Here is a 16,499-nt window from a genome sequence, read left to right on the forward strand (position 1 = left end):
TACTTTAAACATATGATGTGATGCAAAATCATTTAGGCATACCTTTTGCCTGGGAATCAAAATAGAGTGTGACATTTTTTTGTTGGTGATGAGGTGAATAGTAGTTTTTCATTTTTATGATAAAAATACAATTCAAATATCTATGAACATTTTTATTCTTCCAGATTGTTGGTACGCAGAAGAAAACTAACCCAAAGAACCCACGGTGGCCGACATTTTCAGAATTTGTGCAGTTTCTTGTGGATGAATATCGGAAAGGAAGTCAGTTCGACATGCACTGGACTCCTATAACAGAGTTCTGTACACCATGCCAAGTGCCATTTGATGTCATTGCAAAATTTGAAACCCTTGAGGTATTGTGTTACAAGTTCTTCTCTTCTAGTTATTGAACATTTCAAAATTTATTTATTTATTTATTTTTTAAAAAAAGGTAGTAATCTTAAGAAATTGAAAAAAAAACAAATGTAAAAGATTTTCAACACCTGGCAGTAATATTTTCACTTGCAGTTACTAAACTTGATTTTTATATTTTGTAAATAAACAATTTGAAAGATTTTGAATAATATTAATGTAGAGCTGACAGGTAGATAGTTATTATCTTCCTTCTTCATTTTATCACAGTTCTGACTACACTTTTTGATTGTACATAGCACTGAATAAACACTTCTCCTCTGGTTGACAAACATTTGTTGTCATGCCTACAATGACAACCCTTTATACAGAAAATACATGCTAGTGTAATGTTCAAGCACAGTTGATACCTAGGTCAGTACAAATAAAACATTTATTTTCATAACATTTTTTACAAATCAGTTGAGAATAATAATAATAAGGAAACTGTCTTTTTGCATAGAATAGATGAAGAGAGTCCAAAGTCTATGTCACATCTGGAACTAATAATTGTCCACAATACTTCATGTAAATAAGTTGAAAAACTGCAGAACAAAACCACAAGTAACATTCTATGGTCATTGCTCTCCTAATGTCTACTTATCCCTCTACATTTCTGCTAGGAACAAGAATATGTTTTCTAGACACATGTGTAGAAGGTACTCAGCACAAGCAAATCTTGGTAGTTACATAAACATTCTTCCCCATCAACTGCACAATAAAAATCATCATTATTTGATAAAATTCAGTTTCGTTAAAGTCTGTAATCAATTGTATTGCAGGAGGACCAGAACTTCCTCATTCACCTAGCTAATCTTCAGGACATCATACAGCCTCAAAAGAAAAATCAAGCAAAAGGACGAACTACTACAGAGGTTGAAGATGCTTACTTTTCTCAATTAACAAAAGCACAAATTCTTCTGCTGTATAACATATACAGGTTAGATAAAATTGTTTCAATGATCATTGTTTTAAGGAACTAGGAATAACATATCTATAAAAATTCAGAATGATAAGAAAAAGTATCTTTTGTAAATACCAATGAAGGTAATAAGTACCTAGTCATAAAAATCACACGCATAGCACTAATCTGAAACACTCAAAACAAACAAATGCATAAAAAAGCTATACCACAATAAGTGCCAAGTTTTTGTTAACTAGGAGGGGCTACCTAACAAGGTAGTTGTTCAGTTGTGAACATATAGAATTCTGTAATGGATTTCCTCTGATTTGCACACTGCAATGTGTCCAGGTAGAGGCAAATATATGAAGAATCCAATCCCATATATAACGGAGGATGGAAGACTTCTGATGAAACCTTCCTCATCACTGAGATTTGATCCTTTCTCTCTGACGTTGAAACATAAGTTCTGCCAAAGGAAGTTTGCACTTTACAAAAGGCTTGAGCTTCAATATTGGGTTTTTAATAACCCTCTACCAGCAGTCATTAATCGTTTATAACGTTTAAGAATAAAGTTGTTGGTTGCTGTCTTTCTTCAGATAAATTAGTTCACAGCCTTGAAGCTCTGTCATCATTTTCAAGAATAAATTAATTCTAGAAATTTCATGAGTGTATAACCATCGTTTCAAAAAGTAGTTGGTATAGAATTAATACAGATCAAACATTAGTACTGAAACTGCTACTGAAACTTTCAAATTCTGCACTATTAATTACAATGAAACTCGTAATACATAACAACTGCAACATTCAACATAATAAGGAATAATATTTATAGGTCTAGCAGGCATATATTGATTACTGCTTAACACATGAACTACCACACTTTGTGGAATGAAGTAAAGCATGACTGATATGTGCTCAGTTAGCAGATACAGATATCAAAATCCCATATTTCTTATTTATACCCATTAGCTCAAACCCTAACTTTAGCCATGCCGGACTTGTAAAGGACCTTCTCACCTATACCCATTTTCCATGGTGGAAACATTTCTTCATGACACACAACACTTCCTCCTCAGGCACCCAGTCATCTGCTTTTAGCCTTTCATGAATTCCTCACTTCTAACCTGGCCTCACCTGCCTCTTCTAAACCCCTCCCCAGGGTGTGTGCCCTTGGCGGCAATTTCAGAGGGCACCAAATTCATATTCTTCACGAACAAAACCTTGCTTCACAAAGTGCCTACTATGCAGTGCATTGTAATGAAGAAAGCTGGGATATTTTTAATTCCCCTCTTGTTTTGCCAGCTACCTCCTTAAATTCATTTTGTTGCTTTTAACTATTTACCATTAGCATAAGTTAATATAATCTGCACTTTCATAATAAAGAAAGATTGGTCCTCAGATTTAAAGAATATAACACCAGATATAATTTTGTGCTTAGTTTTATTTTCTAATTTATTTTGATTATTCCTAGTTAGTATCTTTCATTACAGGGTGAAATCATTAATTGTTTTGTAACTTAAATTCTATTGTTGATGTATAAACAAATATAAATTCTTTACTAATTACAAACATTTGGAGGAACAAATACTAGTAATCTTAAAGTATCTATTTGGTTCTATTCGAAAACATGTTAGCAAAGCCAGCCCTTCATTAACCAAAATTAATTAACAGTTTTGTCAAGAGTATTGTTTCCATAACTATATTTGTTAATTTCATGATTTAAACAAATTTTATTTATTTAGCGTATGGCTAATACAGACATATCTTGAAATTACATATACATATGTACATATTGACACACAAGAAACTTAAGTTTGTCTTTACAACTGAATATCCAGTCCTTCAATCCAGCGCACTGCATCTGGAGTTGCTAGCAGGAAGTCCTCTTTGGCGCCGTGATAGGCTCGAATCCTGCATTCACTGACAATGTGGTGAACAGTCTGGTATGGAGCCCCGCAGTCACAAGCTGGATCAGGCAGCTTCTTCCACTTAAAGAGAGCATCCCTGCATCGCCCATGGCTGGTACGGATTCTGTTGAGAGTAGACCACGTCTTGCGTGGTAAGTCGAACCCACTTGGAAGTTTAGCACCTGAGAAGATGTTATGCAGGTGCACATCTGTCACTGCTTCCCACCGACCTTTCCATTCTTCAAGAGGTTTGAAATTCTTAGCAACCATGTCAGCAGCATCGCACAGAGTTGGATGACGTGATTTCAGTCTCTTGCGATTTAAAAGTGGCAGGTCGCTATGCACGGGTAGGTTAGAATTCCTGGAGACCTTGTGGAATTCTCTCATAAGGGCAGTACATCGGCGTAGATCAGGAGGCATTATACCGGTTGACAGTGGAAGCCCATAAACTGGAGTAGATCTGATTGTGCCAGATATTATGCGCATTGTCGTATTCAGCTGGGTATCAACAAGCCTTGTATGATGACTATTCATCCAAACAGGTGCACAATACTCAGCACTTGAGTATACCAAGCCCAGAGCTGAAGTTCACAGGGTGGTTGCTGAAGGTCCCCAGGTAGTTCCGCATAGCTTATGGAGGATGTTGTTTCGAGTCCTCAGCTTTTGAGCTAAGTTAAGAAGGTGTTGTTTGAAGCATAGTGTACGATCCAGGATGACACCAAGATATTTTGGGTTCCAGTTGTGACGAAGAATTCTGCCTCTGAAACTTACCTCCAGTTTTACGTTCTCCAACTGGTTATTTAGACGGAAGCAACACACTTCTGTTTTACTCACACTGGGTTGGAGTCTCCAGATTTTGAAGTAATTGTCTAATGCAGACAGGTCATTGGCTAAAATCTCTTCTGTTGTCTTCATTTCCTGGTGTTTGATGGCTGGAGCCAGGTCATCGGCATAGCAGTATTTTCTGGACGAAGTGTCAGGTAGATCAGATAGATATAGGTTGAACAGTAAGGGTGAGAGAACTGATCCTTGAGGCAATCCGTTGTTCAGCTTCCTCTCCTTACTTATGTTGCTTCCGGTGATTACCTGGAACCTCCGATCACTTAGCATGCTGTTAATCAGTCGAACCATTGTTCTGCAGGGTATGATGCGGAGAAATTTGTAGATAAGGCCTTCCCTCCACACAGTGTCGAAGGTGGCAGTTAGATCAACAAATGCCACAGATGTTTTCTGCTTCATTTGGTATCCTGACTCTATGAAGGATGTGAGAGACAATACTTGGTCGCAGCAGCTACGCCCTGGTCTGAAGCCTGCCTGATCAACTGGAACGTTCTCTAAGATAGCGCTACTTATTCTGTTATATATTAGCCTTTCAAAAAACTTGTAGCAGCAGCTGAGTAGGGAAATGGGGCGATAGTTTTCTACCCTGTTGCTGGGTTTACCAGGTTTCAGAACAGATATTATCTTCACCTTTTTAAACTCAGATGGAAGTTGACCAGTCAGCAGGATGTCAGTGAAGAATTCTGCCAGCCATTTCTTAGCTTTTCCTCCCATATGGATCAGGAATTCTGGGTGGATACCATCGAATCCAGGTGCCTTAAGAGGTTTGAGGTCCTTCAGTCCAGAGTCAATGTCTGAAACTGTGAAGGGATGGGTATACTCAGATGAGGGAGATGCCTTCTTTTTAAGGTCATGAAGTTGTCGTCTGATATGTCTTGTATGTTTCTTGTCAGGAGGTACTCTTGAGGTGGTAATGATGTGGGAAGCAATTTGGTCTGGTGTTACTTCGGAATTTTTTCTGCATGCTGGTGCACTTCCTCCCAGTTTTCTCAGAAGACCCCATGCTTTCCTGCTTGAGTGGGTAAAGTCCATAGTTTTGACTGTTTCTGCCCATTTCTGCCTCCGAGACATATCCAAGCTGGACAATAGTTCCGTAGCTATCTGTGAGTCACCACTTTGCTGGAAGTATTGGTACAGTGTTTCACTTTACTCATTCCATCCTGGAACATATTCTTTTCGGTATCCTCTTGGCATACACTTTTTAGCTGTTGCTGTTACTGCACCAATGAAGCGTTGATAGTTATTATGTGCTGGAGGTATCCATTGAATGGTCTTATCCAGTTCTGTTGAAAATGTCATCCAGTCGGCTTTCTGGAAATTCCATCGAGCATGCGGAGTTGATCGTATGACAGGAACAGCGCAGCCAATTTGTATTATTACAGGTCTGTGTTGGCTGTGAGGAAAGGCATCTATCACTTTCCTTGTGGTGTTGATGGGAAAGCCAGTTTCGTTGCAGCTAACAAAGCATAAGTCAGGATTTGAATCCTTGTCCCAAGCAGCTGACCTGAAAGTGCCTTGATCTTTGGCATCAAACACTAGATGAAGATTATTCTCTTCGATCCAATCTGCAAGCATGCTCCCCTTTTCATCATTTTGAGAGTACTTCCAAAGTTCATGGTGACTATTGAAGTCTCCTATGTTTACAAACCACCCAAAACAACATGGCCCGATTTTGTCCTACACACAGCAGAACATCCTGCAATTTACATAGGAGACTTCAATAGTCACCATGAACTTTGGAAGTACTCTCAAAATGATTTAAACAAATAATTTGGCCTAACTCTTGTGGTAGAAGAAATTGTTAAAATGAACCAATTTTTTATTTATTCAGTTAATTTAATGAGTGAAGCTTTAATTGTAGTTTCTGTAAATTTCACTTTGAACAATGTGTAGTTTCAGTACATATTATTGTGAGGATATATAAGGGCCTGATTTTTGGTCATGAGACAGTCAGTCCACGGCTGAGTTTCAGACGAGTAACCTGTGCTAGTTAGAACAACAACAATGCTTCAACTTAACAGTGTAATAAGTGTTAAACAATCAGGCCATATGTTAAAACAGTGACATTGTCTGTTTCCATGCATACCTGATTATTCTTCAAGAACTATGAACTTTGTGGTTAGGTTTTACTGCTCGTAGATGTTCAACAGTAAACCATTGTAGCAGTATGTGGAGGTTCGCCTGCAAACTATTAATGAGGCTTATGGAAAGTTTAAAAATAGTGCACTGGCCATACACATATAAAAGTGTATATGGGAGGTTGTGAAAAAATGAAATTAAAGTACTGTGAAGCACAACTGTGCATCTGTCGGCTACATTATTTATAGTAGACAGTGTCCAAACTACAACCCTATATTTCAGCCAGTACATCAACACTGAGGACAACAAATTAAGATAAATAAAGCAAGTAGAACCGCTACAGCATGTTAGTCTATTGATTATTCATATGATTTTGAAGTGCATCATGTTGGTTTTTGAACATTTTTGAACACATTGTAAGTTGATATGTGAATGAATCATAAGTTGATTTTTGAATATGCGCATAGTGTACATGATGTCTCTGCCAGGGGAATCTAGCAATAAGAATCTTTGCTGCAGACAAAACAGAAGGGCCATAAGAGCTGAGCTGAGTAAACCTGAATGTCAATCACTGTTTGTTTGTGTGTTTGACTGGGTATGTGAATGATCAGCATTGTTATAATTATTAGCAAAATCTGTAGCTGTAGATTCATACTACCTGAGTGTAAATAAACAACTAACAGGAATAACAGGTAATAAAGATAACATATTACTCTTCTCAGTGTATCCAAGAAAAGGAAGTATTGACAGAAAATTTTTGCCAGATCACTAAACTACCAGTTGTACAGTCCCCAGTTAGCAGCTACTTTAAGTTCTATTCTAGGAATAGCACATAACTGTTTTATCAACATGTAATAACACCTATCTGGAGAATAAATGTGGGTAACTAAACTGGTGATTCTGGCATGGTTATTGAAGTTAACCGGAGAATAAGTTTTGACAGAATCTGTGATGAGAAGATTTTTTGCTAGAATGAGGAAGGAGAAGAAATGGTGACATCACACAAATTATATGGAAGAATATGACGATCCCATATTCATATAAAAAATCCGTACTACTGCTTTTTGATCTTATTCTTGAGAATCTGAAGCATGAAACTGAAATGTGAAACTATATCCTAATACAAAACTATTTCAAAGCATAAAACTTTTTTCCTGTAGTAGGCTTAATAGGCATTTGATAATGGTACTTTGTGAATTACCATATATTCTGCCACGTTATTTATGTAAATGAGGTAGATAAAAATGACTATTTGCACCAAAACAGTCTTGCTTTTGACATGTGTACAAGTGCTGCAATATTAGAAAGGCCTATTTCATTTTATCTAGCGGACAGTGACAAAATAAATGTAATCAAATCAAGAAACCCAATGACATTTTGTTTTTTCATGTAGCAAAATGTTTATCAAACTTTGATGAGGTAATAGATTCTTTTACAGAATGGAAAGCATGCTGTGTAAAGCTGTAGCAAGATTAGAGAGAAAAAAATGCAGGGACCTAAGGATTGAAGAAATGCATACCGGTGCTGCTTTGCTTGTCTCTTGTTTTTCCTGGTTATATGTTTCCTATATATATAATTTTACATCACACAGAAGAGAAAGTTATTAGCTAATAGGCAATGAAGAGTGCAAATTTTCTGAATAGTTCTTATTCTCCTGATTACACATAATCACACTTAGTATTAATTGTTAGATTTTTTAAGGGGGTAGGATGTCAAATCAGCCAGCTGAGAGCAGGAGAGTCACCACAGGGCATTTTAATTTCCACTATCCTGAATATAGGTTTGATGGCTTCCATTACAAAGTATACATGATTGAATTCCACAGAGCAAAATACTGTGACATGCAATAAAAGAAAGCTGTGTGAAGAGGGATGGCACTGCACTTTGGTGCACTTAAGACCAAATAACATGTCTAATATTTCCTTGAACATACATGTGTGCTACAAAATGAACAAATTTTTGAAAAATCTATTTTTTTTATTTTTTTATTTTTTTTTCTGCCACTATCAAGTTTTTCCCCTGGTTCAGTCAACAAATAAAACCCCTCACCTGTCTCAGATACATTGATGAAATTTTTACAATCTGCATTTATGGCAGGGACAACCCTTGCTCTTTCCTTCCCAACCTCAACACCTACTCCTAAATCTGGTTCAACTTGTCCTTCTCAACTCAATGAACAACCTTCCTAGGCATTGATATCCACCTCTGAGATGGTTCCATTCATATGCCTGTTCATATCAAGTGCACCAACCACTTGAGAGGCATCACCCATTCCATGTCAAAAAGTCTCTCCCTTGCAGCCTCATTGCTCGAAAGCTGGTGTGAATACTGTTTTCTCTTGCCACTTCTATGCACCACACATCAGTCAGCTGTAGGTCAGTGGTTGCTCTTCCTTCACTCTACATATTACTGACATTTCTTTTATTTTCCAATTTCTCTTCTTTATACATATATTTTTATGCTTACTATACATAATGAGTACTGATTCCCCAAACAGTTGACATTTGTGAAGGCAGAAACATTGTAATGCTATTTTAATGTTTTATTTCTTTTCTGATAGGTATGACTTCACGCTGTTTAATTACACACTGGAAGGATACCTGGAGTTGGCGATAACAGAGACTCCTGAGGCAACTGTTCTCGATGTGCACGCCACTGTATGAAAGTCCAGTCCTGTCTGCTCAGAAGCTAATACTCCAGCTTCATAGCCGAGTCTAAGAGACTGTTATTGCTCAGTTCCATGAGCAGTAGCTCATTTTACCAAGATTTTTAAGAGATGTAATTTTTGAGTACCAGTATTTTATGCCCTTAATAGTCGTAAACTAGCAAAATATCAATGATGGACTGTTGTTAACTATTATCAAAACGGGTTACCTACTGAATATAAATAATTTATCAACAGTTATTTATTGTAATCTTGTTAAATGTAAATATGTACACAACATTTGCTTGTTCCAAATAAAATTTGTTAGATGTTGAAGGTATTTTTGATAATGTGAACAAGTTTCCTTGCCCTGGAAAACAATGCTCATATTTTCAAGCAAAGAAAGTAATTGTGTTATTTAGGAAAAAATCAGCTAAAAGAAATATTTACAGGTCACACATGTTCTAACTGCAATTGATGTTTAAAATTTTTTGGGAGTAGCAAGTAGGTGTGTAACATAGAGTGGTCAGATACAGTGCGAAAAACTTATAAGGGTGTTGCAGAGTAGCTTTTGCTAAGAAAAAATTCAATACTTGCATCATTTCCAAGTTAATTAGCATTGAAATTAGTCAACAAGACCATCATGCACACAAATTCAAGTGATCAGTCAGATACAGTTAGTGTCAGTTTTTCTCATAGCGCAAATGACAGCACATGACACTGCGTAGCCTCTGGCTTGGGTTGGATCCTTACTACTGCCCCTTGTCCAATTTTTGTATCACTCTCTTGCTTAGTTTCAGGAAACAAAATGAAGAACACATTAGCAACACCATCTCTGGCAGGCTCCTTAAATTTGTGCAATGGTCTGACTGGCTAACTTCAACACTAAGCAACTCAGAAATGGTAAAAGTATCCAATTTTTTCTTAACAGTAATTTCCCAGCACAACTTACCATGCAACACCTTTGCAAGATTTTCAGACTATTTCTAACCTGTATATAAAATGAATAAGCTTTCAGTTTCAGACATACATCTACTGATGAGAATACTGCTTCCTAATCAATAAATTACACTTACACTAACTTAGCACCCACTGTTTCACTTGCGTTGACTGTATGGCCTGCAGAGATTTTTTGTTTTTATTTAATTGAATGTTTATGTTGTTCACAAATTCCAACATCTTCTAAGCTTTCAGTCTAATTAAGGCCCTATAAGAATGGATTTTTTGAAATGTACTTCTGACTAAAAAGTGATTCTGGTAGCTGGAGTCCAAAGTTTTTGTTAATCGTGCCTTTTACATTCTTGTGGAGATAGTTCCGTAACTACTTTCATCCTCTAACAAACATTTCTTTATATCTACGTGAGAACTGAAATACCAATTTTTGTAGATTTAGCTTTAAAAAATTTTTAATGTAACAAAATATTTTCTTAAAAATTTGCATCCCCTATTGCACTCACTTAGGATTTGAATTTCTAGGAACACTGAAATGCATATATCTTTTTTTTATTTCTAACCGAGAAGTCGAATACTAGTTTTCATAGGTGTGGCCTTCAAAACCCATTAGGGGCTCTTTCGTAATTATTTATTTTCAAAAAAAACTTTCACACAATTATTTTACCCCCTTGGTGGCTGAATTTCCAAGAATGCTGAAAATATATTTTTTATTTTCTGACCGAGAAACCAAATATCATATTTCATAGTTCTAGCTTCAAAATTCCCTTAATAGTGACATACTTTCAAAAAGCCTTTCATCACCTATTTCACCCCCTTAGGTGTGGAATTTCTGACAATCTCTTCTAAAACGATGCCTGGGCTCTAAGATCCACATCCTCTTCAAACTTCTGGTTTCTACCCTTAGCATTTTGGGCTGTGTGAGTTTGAGTCAGTGAATCCGTCTGACCCTATTCAACCCCTTAGGGGTTGCATTTCAAAGAAAACAAAAAAAAGGGAGAGGGAGAGTGAAACACTTCTTTTTTTTCATCCCTAACCAAGAAGTCAAACACCAGTTTTCAAGGCTTTAGCTTTAAAAATGCTTTCACAATGACATATTTTCATAAAACATTTCACCGTCTATTTCACCCCCTGAGGTGTTGAATTTCGAAAAACAGTAACATGCATATGTTTTATTTCTAACAGAGAAGCCAAATACAGATTTTCACAGATTTAGCTTCAAAAATGCTTGCACAATTGAAATATTTCCATAGAAACTTTCATCCTCTATTTAACCCAATAGGGGTGAATTTCCAAAAACACATATTTTTTTAATTTCTAACTGAAAATCCAAATAAAAATTTTCATAGATTTAGCTTTAAAAATGCTTTCATAATAAAATATTTTCATAAAAATCTCATCCCCTTTGCCACCCCTTAGGGATTCACTTTCCAAAGACACTGAAAAAACATATTTTTTTATTTGTAGCTGAGAAGTCAACTGCCAATGTTCATTGATCTAGCTTTAAAAATATTTTAGTAGTTCCTTAATAATAAAATATTTTCAAAAAAAGGTCTCACCCACTATTTCGCCCCCGTAGAGTTAAATCTCCAAAAATGGTGAAATACGTATTTCTTTATTTATGACTGAGAAACCAAACACCAATTTTCATTGGTCTAACTTCAAAATTGCTCTGATAGTGATATTTTCCAAAAAAATTCTTCATCCACTACTTCATTCGCTTAGGATTTAAATTTCAAAAAATCACTTTTTAAATTATGTTTAAAGTATAAGGTCCTCACGTTCTCCAGATTTCAAGTTTCTATCCTTAGCGGTTTGGGAGTCAGTCACTCAGTCAGGTAGGACTTTTATATACAGGGTGTTACAAAAAGGTATGGCCAAACTTTCAGAAAACATTCCTCACACACAAATAAAGAAAAGATGTTATGTGGCATGTGTCCAGAAACACTTAATTTCCATGTTAGAGCTCATTTTAGTTTTGTCCATCTATGCTCAATGGAGCACGTTATCATGATTTCATACGGGATACTATACCTGTGCTGCTAGAACATGTGCCTTTACAAGTACGACACAACATGTGGTTCATGTGCGATGGAGCTCCTGCACATTTCAGTCGAAGTGTTCGTACGCTTCTCAACAACAGATTCGGTGACCGATGGATTGGTAGAGGTGGACCAATTCCATGGCTTCCATGCTCTCCTGACCTCAACCCTCTTGACTTTCATTTATGGGGGCATTTGAAAGCTCTTGTCTACGCAACCCCGGTACCAAATGTAGAGACTCTTCATGCTTGTATTGTGGATGGCTGTGATACGATACGCCATTCTCCAGGGCTGCATCAGCGCATCAGGGATTCCATGTGACGGAGGGTGGATGCATGTATCCTCACTAACGGAGGACATTTTGAACATTTCCTGTAACAGAGTGTTTGAAGTCACGCTGGTACGTTCTGTTGCTGTGTGTTTCCATTCCATGATTAATGTGATTTGAAGAGAAGTAATAAAATGAGCTCTAACATGGAAAGTAAGCATTTCTGGACACATGACCACATAACATATTTTCTTTCTTTGTATGTGAGGAATGTTTCCTGAATGTTTGGCCATACCTTTTTGTAACACCCTGCATAGAGATTTCCAGTTCACAAGTGCCAAAGGTGTCTTTATAAGCTTGAAGCTGAACGGAGCTTATAGTTGTACAAGGGACTCAGAAAAACACACAAAAACCTCATTTCAATTTTGGGCAATCAGAATTTGCTACCTACTGCCCATTGTCTAAACTTATTTGAAGCACAAGCTGCTCAAAGAATGAGTTTACGAACACAATCACAAAGTCGCTGTTGAATCGTGTGTCTGCATATGTGAAGACAAAATCAGCTGGAATAATCCATTTTACCTTTTCATCTGTGTGTTCAGTGCACTGCTCTTACAAGAATCAACACTACTGTTTTATAATAAACTAGATTGTTATATTTAAATAAGAGATAAAAAGCATATTTTAAGGATGTTAAAAAGACAACAAAAAATATAAATCATATTATGTACCAAAATGAACATCATAGTTTAGCAATACAAACAAAATAAAACTCCACATCAGTGGAATAAAATAACTGCAACAAAATGTTAGGCCCCTTCATGATTAAGTGATTATGAGTATTCCAAAGAGTATTCTTCATTGCTGGGAAGAGTAGAAGTATAAGAATGATGCTGGCGAAAGACAATTTGTTTTAAGTTTACACTTTCTTTGATACTTGAGAGGTCATAGATTCACACTAATTTACATTTTCACCAAAGTGCAGGTAGCAGCTGTGTTCTGAATTATGCATGAATTCTTTCTTGTATGGAAGTTGTAAAGCAATGTACAAGCAGGAGATGGAAGATCAAAATAATTTAAGACAAAGAGTTGTGTTCCGCAAGGCAGTTTGCTTTCCCTGTAACTCTTCATTACACTTAAGGGCAAAATCTTGAAAGAAATCGAGGAAGTACAAAATGAAGGTCTCAGTGCTTTTACTTTTGCTGATGACATTGCCATTTGGAATGAGATGGAAATGGAGGTTCAGAGGAGACTGGATTAAGACTGGATTATTGGAATAAAAAATTTAAAAAATTAGGGTTGGTTGTAAGTAAAAGCAAGACAGTGGCAACAAAGACAAGTAGAACACCTCCACATTGGACATCATACTGGAAGGAGACAAGGTGGAATGTGTGAAAAGTTTTGATAATCTGTGCAGAGCCATATCAAATGATGCAAGTGCCAAACTAGAAGTTTTAAACAGAATAGCAAATGACTACTGTGAGATTGAAGTGGTCAGATCATGTGGAGTGAAAGCACCTAACTCAAACACCATGTCAGTATTTGGAGATGGAGATGTCAGGGTGGCCTAGGAAGAGATGGGAAAGACCAGGTTAATGATACTCTCAAGAGACAAGGAGTAGTGTGGGATGCAGCGGAGAAAGAAAGGCTATACCAGGACAGAAATCAGCAGGGGCATATTGTTCACAAAGTTCCTTCCCAGCTCAGTGGAAGGAAATCCTTATGATGATGTTGATGTTGTTGTTGATGATGATGACGATGATGATGATGATGATAATGCTGGTGTTGGTGGTAGTGCTGGTGGTGGTTATGTAGTCTAATGACGGAGTACTCATTTTGGATTCTACACTCAGAAAACCATACAAGATCTCACAAACAAAACCCTGGCAAAGCTAAACAAGGAACTGTTATCCTGTCATTATATTCTGTGACCTTGATAAAGCCTCTGATTGAACCACAAGTGTCTATGGGTTATTCTTGCATGAATGGAGTATTACCTTCCTAACAGAAAGCAATGTCTCACTGCAATGAAACTAGTCTCAGAATAGAGAGTCAATATATGTATGACCCCTTAGTGTCAGTACTGGACCAACTCTTGCTTAGCACACTGGACTCGCATTCGGGAGGACGACAGTTCAATCCCATCTCCAGCCATCCTGATTTAGGTTTTCCATGATTTCCCTAAATCATTTCAGGCAAATGCCGGGATGGTTCCTTTGACAGGGCACAGCTGATTTCCTTCCCAATCCTTCCCTAACCCGAGCTTGCGCTCCGTCTCTAATGACCTCGTTGTCGACAGGACGTTAAACACTAACCACCACCACCACCAACTCTTGCTCTTGACCTCTATAAATAATCTTCCTATTACCTTACAGTATGGTTCAAAAGTGTCAGAGAATGAATCTTTCACTCTCTAAGTGAAGATTGCACTATCTTTATATTTCCTAACAAATTAAAACTGTATGCTACATCAGGATTCAAACTCAAAACTTGTCCTTTCAAAACAGTGCTCTTACTTGTTGTGCTACCTGGGTATGACTGACTGATGACCTGGCCTCTATGCTTTACTTTTATCACTGACTCCCTTCTACTTTTCAAACTTCGTAGAAGCTCTCCTGTAAACCTAGTTAGACTAAAAATTCTTCCTTCCAGGAGAAAAATTGCTGAGTAAGATGGGCACATAACATCTGTAGAAATATTAGCTCAATCGCCTGCAGAAAAACAAATCTGCACAGATGTTTGGGCTCAGCTAAGTAATAAATATAGTGGGTTTAGCACGTACTGTGATAGTGTAACCCTGTCAGGTAAATAGCCGGCCGGGGTGGCCGAGCAGTTCTAGGCGCTACAGTCTGGAACTGCGCGACCGCTACGGTCGCAGGTTCGAATCCTGCTTCGGGCATGGATGTGTGTGATGTCCTTAGGTTAGTTAGGTTTAAGTGGTTCTAAGTTCTAGGGGACTGATGACCTCAGAAGTTAAGTCCCATAGTGCTCAGAGCCATTTCAACCATTTCAACCTGTCAGGTAAATGAAATGATGCTAAGTCAAATTCATAAAATTCCATGAAGCAGACTATAGGATACATGGCAAAAATGATGGTTATCCACAAAAAACTGTAAATAAAACCATGAGGGAGCGACACTCTCCTGCTGCTAGTGTGGCATCCTGCCCACATTTCAGCCACTGACTGGGTTGCAATGGTAAAAGTCAAACATCAGGCAAGGAATGATTTTATTGGTCACACATGTTTCAGAATTTACCTGTCATCAGATATCCCAGTGCAATTGCTGCTTGTAGATGTAGCATTTATGTTTGTACGTGAGATAAACACTTGCAGACTGCAAATGTTTGTTTCACATACAACTGGAAATACTATATCTATGTGCAGCAACTGTTTTGAGATATCTGATAATGGATAAATTCTTAAATGCATCATATGAGCAGCAACATCATTCCTTGCCTGATGTAGGGCTTTTACCATTGCGATCCAGCAACTGGAATACAGAACTACTGATTATTATAATAATGGTACCCTGCCTCGTGCATAACTTTACATCACATTCATATTACCTATAAAATCATTGTCTCTAACTCTGGACAGAGTTGACAGAATAAAAGAGCACATAACCCTACACAGTCAGTTGACAACTAGACAAGTATAACAATTAAGGAATACAAAATGCAAATAGAGCATCAGTATCTGTATCTTATCCCTCACAACAGAAATCTGATGTGAGACAAAGATTTCATTTGTAACATGTATTTTAGTATTCATATCAGCATGAACTGGAATCTCAATATTCCCACATGTCAACCAACACAGCTCTGCACTCCCTCCTTATCAACATTATAATGAAGTACATTTGTGCTACAATTGATCAAGACGACAGAAGAAAAGATTCCTGGAAATGAAGAATGAAACATACCCAATATATTATACACACTGCCTGCACACAACATAATCATATATAAATACTCGTGCCTATGAATAATCTACTCCTCCTACTCATTCTAAACAGAACAGCATGGGGTAAAGACTCTACTAAACAGTACCGTTTATCCTTCTTAATTATTTACAAAGTCTACTCTCAGACACATAGCAATATTCTGCTCACTCCTTCCTATCGCATTACATGATTCCACCAATGTCTCACCAGTGCCTGCAGACAGCCACAGAGTATTGCAGATAGCCTTGCTCAAGACCTTACCACAGCCACTGGAACAATTGTCTCCAGACACACAGTCTACAAATGACTGAACAAACATGGTTTATTCGCCTGGAGATCTGCAAGGTGTAGTCCACTGACCCCTGGTCACAGGAGAGCCCATAAAGCCTGGTGTCAAGAACACAGTACATGGTCATTGGACAGTGGTCCCAGGTTATGTTCATGGATGAGTCTGGGTATAAACAGAACAGTGATTCTTGCCAGGTTTTCATCTGGTGTGAACCAGGAACCCGATACCAATCTCTTAATGT

General features: G+C 37.4%; 1 protein-coding gene across 1 annotated transcript in view; it reads left to right on the forward strand.

The window, feature by feature from the left end:
• Window positions 1-9,100, forward strand: part of LOC124616250 (carbohydrate sulfotransferase 11-like) — a 338,922-nt gene extending 329,822 nt beyond the window's left edge. Inside the window, exons 6-8 of the mRNA XM_047144554.1 lie at window positions 165-353; window positions 1,173-1,330; window positions 8,681-9,100. Coding sequence (XP_047000510.1) covers window positions 165-353; window positions 1,173-1,330; window positions 8,681-8,783 — 450 coding nt within the window. The 3' untranslated portion in view covers window positions 8,784-9,100. The remainder of the gene's footprint in view (window positions 1-164; window positions 354-1,172; window positions 1,331-8,680) is intronic.
• Window positions 9,101-16,499: the final 7,399 nt, after the last annotated feature.

Source organism: Schistocerca americana, chromosome 5 (assembly GCF_021461395.2).
Source record: "Schistocerca americana isolate TAMUIC-IGC-003095 chromosome 5, iqSchAmer2.1, whole genome shotgun sequence".
In the NCBI taxonomy this organism is placed as follows: domain Eukaryota; kingdom Metazoa; phylum Arthropoda; class Insecta; order Orthoptera; family Acrididae; genus Schistocerca; species Schistocerca americana.